Here is a 21,477-nt window from a genome sequence, read left to right on the forward strand (position 1 = left end):
CACATTACCGAGTACCATGAGAGCTAATAAAGAAAGGACTATATCTTTGTTTATTTGTTTGTCTCCCTGTTAACACCACTTCGCAATATGGCCGTCTGTAAATAATGAAGTCTGGACTAGACAATCCATAGATTGACATCATGATCATACAATGACATGCAATAGACCACGTCACCAAGTCAGACCATCCTATCCACTTAGTCGGCAAGCATAGGTTGCTGGGGACCTACATTCTTACCCAGGATCCCCAACGATGACTACACTTGTAACTACATACGAGATATAAAAGACAGCGTAGATCTGATATCATTTAATTCTTAAAAATACATTTGACAAAATAGAATGTAAGACTTAACCATCACACAAACATGGAAATGAACCAAGAGTCAAAGGGACTGATGCACAGGGCAATCTCTGTATTTAGACTGGTTATATTGTAGTTTAAGCATATAGGAGCTGTATCAAGATCACTTGCCAAAGGTAGAATACAGGTATGCTAAACATAGACACAGTTTCAGTGAACATGTCTGATGAACACATTGTGATAGTCCAGACTGACAGCTTCAATGAATTAAGTCTACATATCAAAGTTTATCACAACCTATACACATATTGCTGGGTTTGGCTCATGCATACACATGTTTTATGTCTTCTTTCTTAAAAAACAAATGATACATTGACTATTCACAAAGTGAGATATCATTTTTTTCTGCTTGACTTTCCTAACACATTTTGCCTGAGCTGTTGCCAATCCAAAATGGCTGGTTGATATATCAAATTACTTAATGATTAAATTATTTCATCGATATTGCACACGCAGTATACCATGGTGAGTTCAGTTGGCATAAATTGACAAATAATTTCTGTTTGGAAAGTACTGGTATGTCATATTGATGTCCTTTGATACCTGCAGATCATCATGTCTTTCTAATTGCATTTTATTACTTCCTCAAAGGCCAAATCATTACATGAATCTTATATATAACATCACTATAAATACCACGCTAAGAGTGGTTTCTCGTCAGATGCCATTTTCCACACTGACCAGGTGCCCAGGCCTACTTTGTTTTCTTTTTTTTCTCAGAAGGTAGCGATGTCAAAAACAGTTCCTGTCCACCATGGTGTTACAGCTATATCATAGTGAGTGAGTGAATGAGTTTGGTTTTACGCCGCTTTTAGCAATATTCCAGCAATATCATGGCGTGGTACACCAGAAATGGGCGCTATATCATAAGCCTGGGAAGTTGGGTTGTTGCAATACGTCGCAATCTCCTGATATAATATGCATCGCGATACTTTGTTCTTGGTTATTATTTCTTGTAAATTTTCATGTTGAAAAAAAAACTATTAAAAAGGTTTGAAAATTTCTAAATATCTTGTTCATATTTGAAATAAAAATATCTCATTTCAATCTATAATTTATTTCAGATAAAGCTGGAGTGGCAACATAAGTATTTCTATGATAAATACAAAAGCAAATTCCCTGTTTGCGAAATACCTTAGATGTGCACCTGAAATTAAATATATTAAATATAAATTACTACATGTAGATCCTTGTGTGAAATAGTTCAGTGGGTATCACACATCATATCCTTTGAGAATATTATTGCTGCATGGACGTAGTGGTGACATCCCTTCAGGAGAACCAACTCTTTAGTTAGACCCACGCATTACTCACGTTCACAGATATATTCTCAAAACAATATTATCAACTGGATCAAACCAAACATCACTGAAGAAAGTGTTTACACTGCATGTTTTAACACATCTGCACGATGAGGCTAGTGGTTAAAGCCTTTGCTCGTCATGTCAAAGATCCAGGTTCAATTCCACTCATGAGTACAATGTGTGAAGCCCATTTCTGGTGTCCCCCGCCATGATATTGGTGGAATATTAGAGAATATTTGAGGAAGTAGAATGCACATTTCAAGTTACCAAAATAGACATGCTACATATGCTTTCTCATAAACTTGTCTGCATTATTTCAAGCTTGGGTTGATCGGGTATATATTTTATCTATCAGCTCTCGATCATTGTTGATTGTGTGGAAAAGGTCACAGTACACCATTCAAAAATGAATTCTTCAGAAAAAACAGGGGAAGAGCAGCCTTTAAATGATTGTGTAAATTAGAAATTGAAAGACATGAGATTTTGATGCAACTATTTGAATGAGTGAGTGAGTATGGTTTTACACCACTTTTAGCAATATTCCAGCAATATCACGGTGGGGGAACACCAGAATTAGGTGTCACACATTGTACCCATGTCGGGAATCGAACCCAGGTCATCGGCGTGACGAGCAAACGCTTTTACCACTAGGCCACCCGACCCGACCGGTGATGAAAATATAATACATATTTTTGTAGCTCAAACACAAAACTAAAAAGAATTTTTATTAAATCTAAACATATGTATATCACCTTATATTGATTTTGAAATTCAGTTTCACAGCAAATACCCTGTATGTATGTAGATACAGGGTGTCAGGGTTGAGAAAATTTCTCCTTGTGAAAATTTGTTGATAAAATTGTTGACGTATACAAGATGTATGCCCCAACAGACCCCCACCCCCTCCTACAGGCCCGTTTATAAAATTAGATAGCTTTGTCTCCATAGAATAACAGTGGAATGTTGGATAAAAATATCTTTATTAGTTAAACACAAATAAATTTGACTGACAACAAATGAATAAGAGTGTGCATGATGTATGACAGCCAATCCTTATGAGATGACAACAGACAGAGGGAAGCTTCCAAGACTGCTCTCCCTTTGTTTCTAAACCCTGCACTCATGATAATACTGCCCTGAAAATGTCTCTCATTTATATAGCCACAACTACAATGTTACAACCATTGAACACCTCAGCAACACATTCACTCTGCAATGCAGTGTGGACAGGAGGCTCCTGTAGTTAGCAATACACCTGAATACATATTGCCTCTTCATGACAAACAGCCTGAATGTACATGAATGACTGAGGCTCCATGTTCTGGTAATGGAATATAACTGCCGTGGCCTGCATGAACTTCTGGAGAGAGACAAGCCAATGTCAACAAGCTCAACATTCACACAAGTAATGATTGACTCCTTGGGGTCGAAAATTGGTTCCGAGATCCTTCAAAGATCTGGCAGAAATATCAAGCAGCTAGTGTTTTTCTCTTCTAGCAAATGTCAGTAACTGGCTGCAGGAAATGCCACGACTCAGTCAGTGACAATATAGGAGAACACACATACTTTGTCCCGACGAAATATCACTGCCAAACATTTCATGTTGTCAACACTGTTCAAAATTGCATGCATTCTAGTATATAAGACCTATTTCCTTCACTTTGAATCCCTTATGTGAATAAATATTTACACCAGTTGCCACTGTTTACAAAGAAAACACATCCTTTTCTTACTGGTGGTTTCTGCAGCTGGGCCACATTTCCTCACACATTGGATATGGCAATTACCCACAGAAAAACTGGCAGGCAGGGCATGGTCTAAGGGGGGTAACTCCTGTCATCCTAACTGACAGGGTGCCTGTCTGGCAGGGTCGAGGTGAGAACAGATATGTTGTTAGTGAATACCTTCACCTGTAAGGTGTTGTTAGCAGTGACAGATGGGATAGCAAGGTATCATGTCATCAGAGGCGGAAGGGATATCTGTCACTGCTGATGATATCAACAGGACGTATGCATGTAATTGGCCAGCTATCTCATCACCAACTGGAGATAGTCATCATTTACATGGAGCTCACATCATCAATGCTTGGCTGATTGTAGAGGATAAACAGTGAGAATCTGGTACAGTCTATAACAAAGTACAGTTACTCTATTTGATAACAGCTATTGTATGTAGGCAATGATGTGATCAAATGTGATCAAAAAAATATATTTATAAGGCACCAGTGGAGCCAAAAAGCCACAGTCAGGACATGAAATGAAATTGGATATTAATTTGTTTGACTCTCCATCTTTAATGGATTAAAAAACCTAACTGATACATTTGCAAAAAGCTTTCAAAATCAAAGAAACAATAAACAAGTAAAAGTAAAGTAACAACGCAAAAATATTAATTGATGAAATACACTTTGTGTGTAGTCTGTGGCCACTGTTAACCCCTTTTACAGAGAACCACATCTTCTCTGACACATATACATGCAGGCTACCAAGTATCCTGCACTTTAAACAGTATGAGGATACCACCCAAACAACTTCATGCCAAATAGAATATCCAAATATTGAGCTCTACAAACATATGTTTACTTTTATATCGACTGACCCAAGCTAGAGGTTAGTAACAATGGTAAGCCATAACGTAAGTGTTGCCTTAGAAACATCTCGATGGTAGTGTCGTCCGACATGCAAGTCAAGACCAGTAAATGTGTTCTTGGGCATACCTTTAAAAACTGCACACTTTCATACAAACAGTGGGGAGGTCAGGTAGCCTTGTGGTTAAAGCGTTCGCTCGTCACGCTGATAACCTGGGTTCGATTCCCGACATGGGTACAATGTGTGACGCCTATATCTGGTGTCTCCCGCCATGATATTCCAGCATATTGCTAAAAGCGGTGTAAAACCATACTCACTCACTCATACAAACAGTTGCAAAAAAATCTCATGTAATAATTTGGAGGTTTTCCCTGAAAAAAATGAAATTAACATGACATAACATAACATTAACATGATCACTTAAAGGCTGCTCTTCCCCTGTTTTTCTTAACAATTCATTTTTGAATGGTGTACTGTGACATTTTCCACACAATCAACAATGATCGAGAGCTGATAGATAAAATATATACCCGATCAGCCCAAGCTTGAAATAATGCAGACAAGTTTATGAGAAAGCATATGTAGCATGTCTATTTTGGTAACTTGAAATGTGCATTCTACTTCCTCAAATATTCTCTAATATTCCACCAATATCATGGCGGGGGACACTAGAAATGGGGTTCACACATTGTACTCATGAGTGGAATTGAACCCGGGTCTTTGACTTGACGAGCAAAGGCTTCAACCACTAGCCTACCCCACCACCCTCTGATCTCTGGGGCCTGCACATGCTAAACAGCTCATCCATACCAAAGAAAAAGTCAATGACCCAGAAATGTTGACAGGGTGTGGTACCAGCATGAAATGTTTGGTGTACGGTGGGTGACACTGGTCACAGAGTATCTGTATATCTGGAAGAAACTTTTACCTCAACTTTAGTAAAAAAATTCATAGATGTAAAACTTGCACTCCCTCTTTGAAAAAATAAATGATTAACATAAAAACTGTTCCAGCATAACATGTTTAAAACACGATTCCACCTTTCTGTGAATGTACAAATGTAAGTATGTATATAGGGCCTGTATCTGCACCTCTAATGCCGCTGTTGCGAATTGAGCATAAACAGATTTCAGTTTGTGAATGAGTTAATTGTCAGTTACTCAAATAAATTGTAATGCAAGCAGATAATTTTTAGTTTCCAGAGAATACCTACACATCAGTAGGCATGAACCCTTGCCTCATTGTGGGAGACACGTGGCCCCCATGACAGGTGACAGAGCCTGGGATGTTTTGTTGTATCTAGATTTCATTTAGAAGATGTCTGTTTACTGGATTTACAGATTATGAAGGGAATTCAAACAGTAAGCTTCATGTCTGTTTCAACTCCCTGACTCACATTTGTCTGGGACATTCACTGCTTGCAGTGTTATTCTCCATTGTGTTTGTAAATAATCTTCTTTGTGTGTATCAGATGCGGTATTAACAAGTGAGGTGAGGTGAAATGGGGTTTAACGTCGCGTCCAAGATTATTGCACTTATATTGCGACGTGCATGTACGTGTGTGTGTTTGTGTGGCTGCTTGTACTAGTCCGGACTGATGCCGATTTATAGTACTAGCTCACTGAGATATCATGCCGCAGTTTAACATGAACACCCCACTCAGACACAGTATACTGACTCCGAGCCGACCAGTCCTTGTTTTAGCCCCTGAATGCTGAGCGCCAGACAGGGTAACAACAAATACCATCTTTTAACGTCTTTTGGTATGACGCGGCCGGGGATTGAATCCCCGACCTTCCACTCTCCGGGCGGATGCTCTACCACTAGACCACGGAGGCGGTCGGTAATAACAAGTACTTGTCCTCATCAAGGTCATGATATAAGCAGTGGACATGTGTTCCAGGTGTCCACAGGCCTAGAGTACTGGTGGGTTACAGTCTGGGTGTACAGTTGATCACAGACCTAGAGTACTGGTTGGTTACAGTCTGGGTGTACAGTTGACCACAGACCTAGAGTACTGGTTGATTACAGTCTGGGTGTACAGTTGACCACAGACCTAGAGTACTGGTTGATTACAGTCTGGGTGTACAGCTAATCACAGGCCTAGAGTACTGGTTGATTACAGTCTGGGTGTACAGTTGATCACAGACCTAGAGTACTGGTTGATTACAGTCTGGGTGTACAGCTGATCACAGACCTAGAGTACTGGTCGGTTACAGTCTGGGTGTACAGCTGATCACAGACCTAGAGTACTGGTTGGCTACAGTCTGGGTGTACAGCTGATCACAGGCCTAGAGTACTGGTTGATTACAGTCTGGGTGTACAGTTGATCACAGACCTAGAGTACTGGTTGATTACAGTCTGGGTGTACAGCTGATCACAGACCTAGAGTACTGGTCGGTTACAGTCTCGGTGTACAGCTGATCACAGACCTAGAGTACTGGTTGGCTACAGTCTGGGTGTACAGCTGATCACAGGCCTAGAGTACTGGTTGATTACAGTCTGGGTGTACAGCTGATCACAGGCCTAGAGTACTGGTTGATTACAGTCTGGGAGTACCCTGCATACTCTCTCACCTCATGACAGAACTGCACAGATCAGCATAGAGTAAAGTTGTCATCTTAACTCAGGTGAGTTAAATGTCCACAATCAGTTATACCGATAATGTAATGTAATGTAATGTAATGTAATGTAATGTAATGTAATGTAATGTAATGTAATGTAATTTATAATGTAATGTATAATGTAATGTAATGTAATGTAATGCAATGCAATGTAAAATGTAGGTTCTTTATAATTTTATTTATATCTAAGTGGGCTAAACAATCATAGGTTATTGCTAAAACAGCTTCTAACACTTCACATTAATGAATGAAATATGTGTGCAAGTATTGTTTTACCTCTACTTCTACTTTCTAAATAGCTTGCTGACGAGGTCAGATGCCTTGTCCACATGACCAAAGGGTTAACCCTGTCAGCAAGCTGACTCCACGCCCTCCTACAGTTGCATGGTATTAACATTTGCGATCAGTTTCATCAGCCCACTGAAATTTCTGATTCTGACCAAGATTTGTGCAGTCTGAACTGATGCTACAGTATGGAGCTCCTTTCCTCCAAAATACTGATTCAATGAATGCTCATCTTGTTCCAAAACAAATTTCTTTCTTATCAAGTTATTCAAAAACTAAATGGTTTGTTCTTCAAATTGGTGACGATAGTGTCAATAATGGGTGTTAGCTCACCTTATCTTGACCCTCCTTCCCAGCAGGACTGTTAGGGCCAAAGAAGTATTTCTTGTTAAGGTATTTAGTTTTAATCTCCTTTGCTTTCTGATCCCGCTTCTTCTCATCCGAGTGTGTAATTCTCCGCCATGCCTCAGTGTCCATCCAACACATCAGGTCCATGCTGGCGTAGTTGTCCGCGAGGAACTGGCGGAAATGTTCCAGCTCAATGCGGTTATGTATCAGCTTCTCCAGAGTGTAGTCTCGGAAATCAGGGGGAATGTTCTCCAAGAGACTATCGTCATATACAGGGTCCTCGAAGCCTTCCATGGGGTCGTCAGGGGTCAACACGCGCTGAAATATATCAGCGCACTGTCACCATTGAACAGCACCTGTATGTGATATTACTCTCTACATGTCAATCATTCCCTGTCTTTCATATAGTTGAAACACACCTCTCCCTTTTCCATCAGCTTGGGATGAAGCAAAAGAAGAGTCCATAAAATATTTGCTTTAGCTTCATATTGTTTCATAAAAAAAAAGACTTGCCCTTTCTTCAGCTAAACATTAATACATAGTCTTTGAAGGACATTTAGAAGTGATACACATGAAGGAAGAGAAGTTAAGGATGTCAATTTGTACATTATGAGGAACACCATTTTTCGGAGTATCTACTTACTCCTTCAAAAGGTGAATAAATGCAAGACTTACTTACTTACTTTGGAGATTTAACGTGCGCTTTCCGACTGATGCAAGAGGCAGAGAATATATATATGTACCTCTAAGGACAACAAAGGAATAAGATAACACAGGAGGAAACCAACAGCTAATTGGCACTGATAGGTGATGTGCAATGGACAAATGGAAGCCAACAGTTAATTGGCACCGATAGGTGATGTGCAATGGACAAATGGAAGCCAACAGCTAATTGGCACTGATAGGTGATGTGCAATGGACAAATGGAAGCCAACAGCTAATTGGCACTGATAGGGATGTGCAATGGACAAATGGAAGCCAACAGTTAACAGTTAATTAGCGCTGATTGGATTTCAAACGCACAGTGCTCTTGTGGAGGTTAAACCCAACCTGACTGTTCATGTATTTGACCAAACATTGACCCACTGACCAACTCCCACTGACCTCCTTGATGAGGCCTCGCTTCTGTAGGTGTAGCACATACTTGGACCGGGTCTCCAGGTGGCGCTTCACATCAATCAGCTCCACCTACAGGCAGAAAATGTACACCAGTTAATGTTTGTGAAAACCCCCCATAAGTCGATGGCAGACCCTGTGACAGGCTGTTCCCATGTCCATGGTGACAGTCATGAGGCTGTGATTGATTTCTTGACATGCTCTTGGACTATATATTAAGTAATCTGTTTGTTTGTTTGTTATTTAACGCTGCACTCAGCAATATTCCAGCCTAATGTTGGTGGTCTGTAAATAATTGAGTCTGGACAAGACAATCCAGTGATTGATATCATGAGCAACGATCTACGCAATTGGGATACGATTACATGCATCAACCAAGTCATCGAGCCTGACCACCCGATTCCGTTAATCGCCTCTTACTGCAAGCATAGTCGCCTTTTACGGTATGCATGGGTTGCTGAAGACCTATTGTACCCCAGATCTTCATGGGTATGCAAGTAATCTGATACTCTCTAGGACACATCTGGTGAAATGGGTTTATTGGTCCGACCTGCTTGTTTCCTGATGTACAAATGCATGTCTAGGTGACCTGTGCTTTGTGTATGTGGTGTGACTGACACGGGGCTTGAACATGTTCAACATGCTACATGCAGACACCAGGAAGAGATGCATTCAGTCAGTAGTGAGGGAGTGAGTGAGGTTACTTTTGTGAAAGCTTTTAGCTTATTCCAATACTATTGTGAGGAAGCAGAGCTGGGTACCAGGCATAACAAGCATTACTTCACCATTGAATACATTCATTCATGATGATACAGGTTCATCACCTTATCTCCTAAACTCCAAGATGAAGGAACAATGATACTCATGGTCAGGACATAGTGTGATGAAAGCAGGGCACTGTCAGCCAGTGTGTGGGACATGTATACCTACCTTGCTGTAGGTCTTCACGTCATCATTCAGGTTGAAGAGCCAGGCGTCGTACAGGATTGCCAAGGAGTGCTCTTCTGCTGCATCAAATAGTTCCTCATATGGAGGGTCCAGACAGCGGTATATCTCATCTCTGATTGGTCCAGAACAACCGATGTCGTACATTGCCCCTCGAACAACATACTGGGAGTACACAGCCTGGGGATAAACAGGGACAACATTGTAAAAACTCATCAGCTTACATTTCTTTACATTTGTTCTTGATATTATAGTGTGTGAACCACACATGATAATTTCTCAAATATTCTGGTTTCTTTATCTGTGATCTGTATTCTGTATCATTTGAATATTGAAAGATGTAGGAAAAGGGAAGCAACTCCTGTAGGAACATGGCCATTTACCCCAACAGTAGTCATTTTATTATTGTTTATTCACAAAAAGTGTTAGGCCGTAGGCCTATTACACAGAAGTATTTACAGAGAGAGGGAGAAAAAAGAATTACCACTGGTTTACATATACATCCATATCCATACACATTCATACACATGCATATACACAAATAAATATTTAGACTGTATGTAATGAACGAAGTCGAAAAGCTTTGTAAACGTAGACTGCTAGATTTCGTATGATTATAGAGTTAGTGGATGACATAAGAGCATTAAATTTATTTTTAGAAGGGGTTGTAAAATATTTAGGAGGAATGTATTCAGCTCTTAAATTATTATAAGCATTACATACAAGCACAAAATGATATTCGTCCTCAATAAAATTCTGGTTACACATCAAACACAGTCTCTGTTCTCTAATTTCCTTAATATATCGACCGGTCTCAATTCGCAGCCGATGGGAGGAGCATCTCAACTGAGCAAGAGCAGCTCTGAATTTTGAAACATTTACTACCTTGATATAGCTTTCTAAGCCAAATGAAATTTTGTAAAGAGAGTAACTCTTGGATTTAGTGCTAGATGAAACAGCTGCATGCCAATCTTGCTCAGACGAGGCTTTTAAACGGTTTACAAATTCCAAGATAAAGCTTCTACTATTATTACTAAATTGCATCTCCCATATGTAGCCAAAACCAAACGAACAGAGAATGTGTTTGATTTTAGAGACCCAGTTGATCTTACCATTATTAACATCAAGTAATAATAATCTATAACATTTCTTAACTAATCTGTTTTCAGGCAAATGTAAAATTCTGTACCAATAAGTAACTACACGTTTATAAGCACATATGTACATAGGGTACCTTCCGCATTCCCCCCGAACCACATGATTTGATGACAACAGTAGTCACAAACCGTCAATTCACACAAAAGTCATCAACTGGCCATCACAAACTGCCAATTATCACATAACACTCACCAATTGTCTGTGTGTGTTAGTGTGTCAGTGAACCTCTATGCAATCTCTATGCAAAGTGTGTGACCCTGACATACAGCCCCTTCATCTCACAGGGCCACTTACATGAGCCTTCTTCTCCAGCAAGTAGTGGTCGATGACATCCGTGTAGAACAGAAGGTGGTATTCCTGCACTTCACGCCAGAAGTTAAGCGCCGACAGCCACAGCTAGAAAAGCAACATCAGCCACTGCGATAAGGTACACAATCCAGATGTATTCTGTATCTATCTGTATTCTTTATATATTCAAACTGCCACAATAATGATTGCTAGAAAAATATGTAAACTCTAGCACCACAAAAGTCAGCATTAACAAAATTAACTTTTACTTGGATTTAGGGGATTTCTGTAAGTGATGCAAGACTGTCCCATGGGCCATCAGTTCCTGGCTTTTACTTTTCTAAACTGACTTGTTTGTACAAAATATTTCATTCCTTACCTTATTTTTACCTCTCTCAACAAATTTTCTGAAGAAGCCACCTGATGATCTCTCGTGGTGCAGTGCCTGAAGCAGTGCCTCCATTCTCCGGCCTCCAGTGAACTCTGACACCGTGGACGAACTCTTCACTGAAGCTGCAGAGGTTGGGCGTGCTGGAGTGGTGGGGGACAGCCTGTTGGAAGGAGACACAGGTCTTGCTGTGCGGCGGGGGGACAGCATACTAGAAGATGGCCGGCCTGACACTGGACGTGCTGTGTGTCGGGGGGACAGACGGTCAGACATCACTGAGGCAGACTCCCAGGAATCAGATGAATCAGACAAAGCAGACACTGGACGACTTGCTGTCACCTTTCCAGATTTCTGTCTGGAAACAGCTGACTGAGCTCTGAAACACACAAACGCTGGATCATGAAACCTCACAGGTAGGAAAACATTTTTAAACTGTATTTCCTTATCATATTTGTCATAAACTTCAAAAGACATTATTTGTGTACACAGTAAATGTCATCATGCTGAATGCAATGGCTTGTTTTTAATTTTTGACTTGATATTTATCAAGAAAAATTAAAGATCTGGAAGGGTTCCAATTTAACAAAGCTTTTTAACAAAACACATTGTAGCATAGACATAGTTTACAACACTCTGTATTTCCTTTAGTTAGATACCTTGCAGTAGCCGGAGTCCGCACTCTGGCTGAGGTGACTCTATCCATCTTGAGTCGGGGAGACAGCAGCTCCTTGGGCTTCTTACTGTGTGTCTTGGCACTCTCCCTCTGGGAGATGACTGTGCAGGGCCGGGCATACACTCTCTTCAGTCCGACTGGTGGCGATGTTGGGGCATTGAAGTCTTCCTGACACACTGGCGCCAACGCCTGCACATGGTGGCATTTATAGTATCATCAATGGCTATCAATTGTCATGTAGAAAAGAACAAAATGATGCCCTGTAGGCATGGGAAATACCATATTCGACCCATTAAGCGCCCAGGGCGCTTAAAAAAAGACAGAAGGGGTAGGCGCTTATTGGGGACAATTCAGGCGTAAATTCATCAGTAAGTCTTACCGTATTTTCTTGAGAATAGTGCGCACTTTTTTTCCAAAAAAACACAGCTGTGTAGAAGGGGGTGCGCATTATACACGAATTAATGAGTTTGGATGTTTTTTCCCCCATGGAAAGACATTACTGTGATCACGTGACACCGGAAATACCATGTCAACAAATCCATACTGAAGTACGCAAATTATTCATGTAATTACACTGTCTGGCTTTAAAAAGTGTTCTTTGTATATTTGAACTTTTGTTTGTAACTTATTTCATTAATTTTATTCGAAATTCCTTTTAATATTGTTTTAATTAATTTCGGCGAAATCGTGCGTGAAGCGATCGGAAGATCACACAACTCACCGTTATTAACAGCAACCACGGTTAGATTACCACGATAGACGCCTTGAAACAAACGGGGGGCGCTTATTGGGGGAGGGGCGCTTAATGGGTCGAATACGGTATGTGTTATGAGCAAAAACATACTGTGGAGGACACCGACTGGTATGTGTGTCTTGTGTGACACTTACCTCTGTGATGACTGCCGTGTGTTGAGTACGAGGCACACAGAAGTGGGGTCTGAATGGAAGGATGGCTGTAGTTGGAGGGTGGGACGTACGTCTTGTGTGACACTTACCTCTGTGATGACTGCCGTGTGTTGAGTACGAGGCATACAGGAGCGGGGTCTGAGTGGCAGAATTACTGCAGTTGGGGGATTGGGGTAGACCTCTTTCCTTCTCTTGAGTAGCTGCTGATGGTGGTACAGATAGTATCTGTCTGGATTTGAGGGAGCCATCTGCTTCAGGAGAAATCGAGGTGCCCTGGAAATTCAATGTATAAATATGAAAATCATGAAATCCACATTGTAAGCCAAGCTAAAATTGAGTATTATGAGGTATCACACCTAAGAAACTAATACATTACAGATATATGTTGAGTACATACCAGTAGAGCACAAGAGGTTCTGCCACCTTGTTCTGAATGGACAATAGTCTGTCTACAGTCCAGCTAGACGGTTCCACCAAACCTAGCAAAGTCTTCCACTCCATAGACAGCTCGTAGGGAGACCCAGTGTGCTGGTACTTCTCACGCATGTTTGCTAAGTAACTGTAAGGATACAAAACATTATTAACAAAATAGTTTTACAAGATTTTATATCAAACGAATAGAATATCCTCACCATCGGAAAAGAACAGTTTCTGAATAGAGATTTAACCTACACGGGAACACTATTAAAAAACCAACATGACTAGTAATATTCATGTGTAACCATGAATCAGTGTTTGAAATGAAAATAAATGCCAGGCTGCCATCAGGACCGACAGACTTTTGGAGCAGCAGGCCCTGACTAAACTGTTCAGACCCTCATTAATAAAAACTGCAGCTTATTGTGACACATAATTTGGCACATAAATTTACGGCAGGCCATGAGGACCCCAACAAGTCTTAAACTATAGGCCTGACATGAGATGTACCTCCATGGACCTATGGGCAGGCGCATATTTCAAACACTACCACAAATCAGTACTTACAGGAGGGTGTGCTCCTCTGACTTGAGCATGCGACTCCGGTCAATGTCCACCCAGAGGTTCCAGTGCTTCTCCCCGAGGGTACCTTCCAGGAAAGCCTTAAACTGCTGGACCCCCTTCAACTTCATCAGGTCATATGTCCGGTGTTTGTGTTTCCTGAAGAAAGTGTCCTGCTCCTCATAGTCCTCCTCACTGTCCAGGAGGGAATCCACATCACTCTCCTCCTTCTTCTCCTGCAGCTGGGCCAGCTCCTTCTCTGGCTCCTCCAGTTCCACCTCTGGGAGCCGAACCTGCCCCTTCTGACTGGGCCCTACAGACAAACGGTCCAGCATATCCATAGTGATGTAGGAATACTCCTTCTGTGGGAACATTCCCTGGATCTGAGGATCACTCTCAATACTCCTCTCATCCTCATCAATAATACTAGCAATGCAGCGTTTCAGAATTGCACCAACAATTACTGCTCCTAAGTCATCTATACTTTCCACTATAACACTCTCATCTTTTTGGTGAAGATCTAGCTCTGACTGGTTCTCCCTGTCACCTGTCTGCTGAGAATCCTGGTACGTGGACAGTTCTTCCTCCCTGTCTTCCTCTGTGTCTCCCATGCCAGACTCAGTGTCCGTGGTCTCAGATCGGGGATAGGCATACACCATTGCTCCATGCCTTGACCCTCTCTGACCATCATCATTAGACATGACACACACAGGTTCAGAGGGGCGAGGAGTGTTGGGTTTGACAGAGTTTCTGGTGAATAGTCTATTGCTGGGCACATCATCTTCAGCACTCTCATCAGGGTAAATTCCATGTCTGGAACCAAAGTAGCCACTGCCAAAAACAGAACTCTTTGATGGACTCCCAAATCCACTGTCACATCTTCGACTGAGGTCAGTCAGACCCATAACACTCACAGGCCTAGCACTGCTGGGGCGAATGGCACTCTGTGGACGAGACATTGTAGAGAATGTTGTCTCTGTATTTTGAACCATCTGAGCCTCAGAGAACCAGGCATCGGTGTCAGTAGTGCTTGCATTGCCCATACACACATACATGTTCTTGATGAGCTCTTCTTTGGGGTCCACCTTAGGCTCATCATCGTCTTTCTTCTTGGATCGCTTGATGCGAGGTTTGTAGTCTATCTTCATGATGGCAAACTCCTTGCTGTCCTGGCTGAGTCTGGCTTGTGAGACAATGCTGGCCAGGCGGTACTCCAGGTAGCAGTCACTCTCCAGGAAGGAGGGCAGACGCTCCGCCTTCACCCAGTGGATGCCCTGCTCCTTGTTCAGTGTCTGCACATTCAAACACAGAGTTACCCACATATTTGGACTAAATGTACCATTACTTCTACTATTTTGTGTTTGTTAATTATTCCAGGACAAATCCATTATAAAAATATAGACTTGTTTAGTTGCCATATTAATTTCTTTGTTTGGTTGTTGTTTAAGGCCACATTCAGCAATATTTAAGCTATATGATGTTGGTCTGTAAACAATCAAGTCTGGACCAGACAATCCATTGATTGACATCATGAGCATCAATCCAGGCAATTGGGATACAATGACATGCATCAACCAAATCAGTCAGCCTGACCACCCAATCCCATTTGTCGCCTCTTACGACAAGCATAGTCACCTCTCACGGCAAGCATGGGTTCCTGAAGACCTATTCTAACCTGGATCTTCACGGGTTTCCAGATTAGTAAACATTTCTTTACTCACAGTGACAGTGAATGATGTATCAATCTCCACCTTCTCCGGTCCCATGGGCTCTTCAATGGGGATGAGAGGGATGTCAATGAAGCTGTGCAGTTTGGCCACATGGTACATGCGTGGTGTACGGCGCTGTGACCGGATCGCTGCCTTGATCTGCTGGGCCAGCTGTTTCTTGGCATTGCTGACCACCTCAAACCCCCCAGTGTCCTTGTTGAAGCACAGCGGCTCAGGGAAACTCTGAAGAAGGACATAGCCTAATGAGTCAGTCATGAAGTCACTACCAAGAATATACAGTGTGTTCCTGATGTAAGTCGAGGTGTTGAATCCACACTCATGTTTTCTTGTTTACTAATATAATGTCTTGGAAGAATTTTATTCCTGAACATGGAATGTACCCAGTCTTATTCATTCTTGAGTTCTACATACTTTATCACAGCTTTGTGTGCACACTGAATTCCCCAAGAGCTGAAAAGTGATGGTTCAACTAAACAATAATGATGTGTCACAGCCCTACTCAGATGCCTGTCTGTCTGTGTTTTATTACCTATTCCAGGTCTACTTTTACTTGACACCAATGGAAATTTCCTTTGTATATTCACTGATATCTGTGTTATCTATACAGGTTAAACAACATTGTATTTATGAGTTGCTGTTCAACATCACGTTGCACCTTGCAGAAAACCGCTAGGCCATAACTCAGGTTATACCTTCAGCCCCTGCTTACAATCATGTGACTTGTGATGTTCACTCTTTTAATGAGCCTGTAGTTTATCACATTTGCATTGAAACTCAGAACTTGTAATGCAAAAAATATTTTGTTATCTTCCTACCCATCTTTTCTAATGGTATAAAACCTGAATGCAAGTTTCTGTTTTGGCCTTGTTAAGTGGTTTCTATTGCTGTAATTGTTGTGTTGACATTATGATGATGAATTCTTTAAGATGATGAATTCTTTATGATGATGAATCAAATTCTTTAAGATGATGAGTTCTTTATGATGATGAATTCTTTAAGATGATGAATTCTTTATGATGATGAATTAAATTCTTTAAGATGATGAGTTCTTTATGATGATGAATCCTTTACAACAATGAATTCTTTGATGATGAATTCTTTAGGCAATGTTGAGTGACGAACTCAGTCATGACAGGCATGTTTGGATTTCCCTTTTGTCTAACACCTGAATTCTTTGCACAGAACAGGGTAATAAATTTTATATTTAATGATTTGTTGATTCCCAATAAATATAATTGCTCTAAAAAAACAAAAACATTTGGATCTGCCAGCCTTACAATGGTTAAAGCTTTAGACAAAATTGTGGAACTGGACACATTCAATCATATTTGCAAACGTGATGCATGTGTGGGAAAAGTTAGTATAAACACAAACCCTACAAATAGACTAAGTGTTGTACAAATCAAGCAGGTAATTCAGTGGAAATCCCACACCATCATGTGAATCACATCTCAGGCTGTAGGTTTTCCTTTCATCATCATAAGCGTATAAAGGACTTAGCATGACAACCTTCAGTATATATCAAACAAACACCACTTCACTGGTGACAGTGACGGGGGACAGCAACATCACAGTCATCGCAGTCCCCACACTCTCTCATTTATCTCTGTGGAAATCACATGTGTGTTATCCTGGATCAGCTTTCAATATTGGTAATGGGCTCACTTATGTCAATACGTATAGTTGAAGTTCTATTTATCGTTCTCATTCATCCCAGAGACGGCTGCTAAAAATACAAATGGCTAACATTCATAATAGAAACCTAATATCAGAGAGAATAAATAGACACTGAGTTCAACATATGACCCCTAAACACACAAGAGCAATGGCTTTTGAATGACTAACCTTTGCCTTTTGAATATAGTTGAATGTAGCTTGAGGTAACCATACCCGGACGGTGAAAAGAGAGTGAGATTAGAGAGAGAGATTCAAACACTGCTGCCACCAGTGTAACATGGGCACAACTGGCAGTCACACCATACCCTGTGCTACAGGGTCCTGACACTATGATGGGCACTGAATCACCCTATGTTACAGGGTCCTGACTCTATGATGGGACTGAATCACCCAATGTTACAGGGTCCTGACACTATGATGGGACTGAATCACCCTATGCTACAGGGTCCTGACACTATGATGGGACTGAATCACCCAATATTACAGGGTCCTTACACTATGATGGGACTGAATCACCCAATGTTACAGGGTCCTTACACTATGATGGGACTGAATCACCCAATGTTACAGGGTCCTGACTTTATGATGGGACTGAAATCACCCAATGTTACAGGGTCCTGACTTTATGATGGGACTGAATGACCCAATGTTACAGGGTCCTGACTCTATGATGGGACTGAATCACCCAATGTTACAGGGTCCTGACTCTATGATGGGACTGAAAACCCCCAATGCTACAGGGTCCTGACTTTATGATGGGACTGAATCACCCAATGTTACAGGGTCCTGACACTATGATGGGACTGAATCACCCAATGTTACAGGGTCCTGACACTATGATGGGACTGAATCACCCAATGTTACAGGGTCCTGACTTTATGATGGGACTGAAATCACCCAATGCTTCAGGGTCCTGACTTTATGATGGGACTGAATCACCCAATGTTACAGGGTCCTGACTCTATGATGGGACTGAATCACCCAATGCTACAGGGCTATGACGCTATGATGGGACTGAAATCACCCAATGTTACAGGGCTATGACGCTATGATGGGACTGAAATCACCCAGTGCTACAGGGCTATGACGCTATGATGGGACTGAAATCACCCAGTGCTACAGGGCTATGACGCTATGATAAGACTGAAATCACACAATGCTACAGGGCTATGACGCTATGATGAGACTGAAATCACCCAATGCTACAGGGTCCTGCCAATATGATGGGACTGAATCACCCAATGCTACAGGGTCCTGACTCTATGATGGGACTGATATCACACAATGCTACAGGGCTATGACGCTATGATGAGACTGAAATCACCCAATGCTACAGGGTCCTGCCAATATGATGGGACTGAATCACCCAATGCTACAGGGTCCTGACTCTATGATGGGACTGATATCACCCAATGCTACAGGGTCCTGACACTATGATGGGACTGAATCACCCAATGTTACAGGGTCCTGACTTTATGATGGGACTGAATCACCCAATGTTACAGGGTCCTGACACTATGATGGGACTGAATCACCCAATGTTACAGGGTCCTGACACTATGATGAGACTGAATCACCCAATGTTACAGGGTCCTGACACTATGATGGGACTGAATCACCCAATGTTACAGGGTCCTGACACTATGATGGGACTGAATCACCCAATGTTACAGGGTCCTGACACTATGATGAGACTGAATCACCCAATGTTACAGGGTCCTGACACTATGATGGGACTGAATCACCCAATGTTACAGGGTCCTGACACTATGATGGGACTGAATCACCCAATGTTACAGGGTCCTGACTCTATGATGGGACTGAATGACCCAATGTTACAGGGTCCTGACTCTATGATGGGACTGAATGACCCAATGTTACAGGGTCCTGACACTATGATGAGACTGAATCACCCAATGTTACAGGGTCCTGACACTATGATGGGACTGAATCACCCAATGTTACAGGGTCCTGACTCTATGATGGGACTGAATCACCCAATGCTACAGGGCTATGACGCTATGATGGGACTGAAATCACCCAATGCTACAGGGCTATGACGCTATGATGGGACTGAAATCACCCAGTGCTACAGGGCTATGACGCTATGATGGGACTGAAATCACCCAGTGCTACAGGGCTATGACGCTATGATGGGACTGAAATCACACAATGCTACAGGGTCCCGACACTATGATGGGACTGAATCACCCAATGTTACAGGGTCCTGACACTATGATGGGACTGAATCACCCAATGTTACAGGGTCCTGACTCTATGATGGGACTGAATCACCCAATGCTACAGGGCTATGACGCTATGATGGGACTGAAATCACCCAATGCTACAGGGCTATGACGCTATGATGGGACTGAAATCACCCAGTGCTACAGGGCTATGACGCTATGATAAGACTGAAATCACACAATGCTACAGGGTCCTGACTCTATGATGGGACTGAATCACCCAATGTTACAGGGTCCTGACTCTATGATGGGACTGAATCACCCAATGTTACAGGGTCCTGACACTATGATGGGACTGAATCACCCAATGCTACAGGGTCCTGACTCTATGATGGGACTGAATCACCCAATGTTACAGGGTCCTGACACTATGATCGGACTGAAATCACCCAGTGCTACAGGGCTATGACGCTATGATGGGACTGAAATCACCCAATGCTACAGGGCTATGACGTTATGATAAGACTGAAATCACCCAATGCTACAGGGCTATGACGCTATGATGAGACTGAAATCACCCAATGCTATCAGAGCAATTAGTCCTTGTAAACTGTTTATCAGCCATACACTCAATCATATGTTGTTATCAACAGATAACCCTTACATAGGGACATTGTTAGATCTTTGGATACTTGTATCGAGGAATGTAATAGACATGGTAGCATTCAGTTTTAACTGGTTCTTCACAGCACCAGATTTACAGCTTGTTTCAAATTTGCTCCTGTGTCTTGAGAGTATGTGTATTGACAAGGCACTTGTGTCGGGACGTGTGTCAGGGTATGTGTGAGATAGGTATGTGTTACTGTGAAGGTCGTGTGACCTCCCTCGGAGATAAGACAGACAGGCCATATCATGCCTACAGCACCTGACAAGGACTCTCCACAGGGACCATCATCTTCCAGAACCAACACACACTGTCCGTCAACATGTCTAAAGTACTACATTCTCTTCATCACAATAGCACACTAAATGCCTTTCTCCAATAATACAAATCACCTAAAAATATATTCCTGAAACCTTGTCATTTAACATAGAGTTATTTATGACATCAGCAGGTGAATATCATACTGGATGGGTGTACAACGTCAGCAGGTGTATATCATACTGGATGGGTGTAAGGTGTCAGCAGTTGTATATCATACTAGACAGGTGTATGACGTCAGCAGGTGTAGATCATACTAGATGGGAGAAGACATCAGCAGGTGTATATCATACTGGATGGGTGTACAACGTCAGCAGGTGTATATAATACTGGATGGGTGTAAGATGTCAGCAGGTGTATATCATCCTGGATGGGTGTATGACGTCAGCAGATGTATATCATACTGGATGGGTGTATGACGTCAGCAGATGTATATCATACTGGATGGGTGTATGACGTCAGCAGATGTATATCATACTGGATGGGTGTATGACGTAAGCAGATGTATATCATACTGGATGGGTGTATGACGTCAGCAGGTGTATATCATCCTGGATGGGTGTATGACGTCAGCAGATGTATATCATACTGGATGGGTGTATGACGTCAGCAGGCGTATATCATACTGGATGGGAGTACGACGTCAGCAGGTGTATATCATCCTGGATGGGTGTATGACGTCAGCAGATGTATATCATACTGGATGGGTGTATGACGTCAGCAGGCGTATATCATACTGGATGGGAGTACGATGTCAGCAGGTGTATATCATGCAAGACAGGTGTACAATGTCAGCAGGCGTATATCATACTGGATGGGTGTATGACGTCAGCAGGCGTATATCATACTGGATGGGAGTACGACGTCAGCAGGTGTATATAATACTGGATGGGTGTAAGATGTCAGCAGATGTATATCATCCTGGATGGGTGTATGA

At 41.9% G+C, this 21,477-nt stretch overlaps 1 protein-coding gene across 1 annotated transcript in view; it reads right to left on the reverse strand.

Moving 5' to 3' along the window:
• Positions 1 to 21,477, reverse strand: part of LOC139479442 (regulator of G-protein signaling 22-like) — an 83,361-nt gene that overhangs the window by 52,034 nt on the left and 9,850 nt on the right. The window contains exons 3-12 of the mRNA XM_071262291.1: positions 15,687 to 15,917; positions 13,972 to 15,257; positions 13,385 to 13,546; positions 13,077 to 13,260; positions 12,065 to 12,270; positions 11,400 to 11,784; positions 11,027 to 11,128; positions 9,560 to 9,754; positions 8,618 to 8,701; positions 7,499 to 7,831 (exon numbers count right to left, since the gene is read on the reverse strand). Of these exons, the coding sequence (XP_071118392.1) occupies positions 7,499 to 7,831; positions 8,618 to 8,701; positions 9,560 to 9,754; positions 11,027 to 11,128; positions 11,400 to 11,784; positions 12,065 to 12,270; positions 13,077 to 13,260; positions 13,385 to 13,546; positions 13,972 to 15,257; positions 15,687 to 15,917 (3,168 nt within the window). The remainder of the gene's footprint in view (positions 1 to 7,498; positions 7,832 to 8,617; positions 8,702 to 9,559; positions 9,755 to 11,026; positions 11,129 to 11,399; positions 11,785 to 12,064; positions 12,271 to 13,076; positions 13,261 to 13,384; positions 13,547 to 13,971; positions 15,258 to 15,686; positions 15,918 to 21,477) is intronic.

The sequence above is a fragment of the Haliotis cracherodii genome, unplaced genomic scaffold (genome assembly GCF_022045235.1).
Source record: "Haliotis cracherodii isolate W230 unplaced genomic scaffold, xgHalCrac1.p SCAF_4, whole genome shotgun sequence".
In the NCBI taxonomy this organism is placed as follows: Eukaryota; Metazoa; Mollusca; class Gastropoda; order Lepetellida; family Haliotidae; genus Haliotis; species Haliotis cracherodii.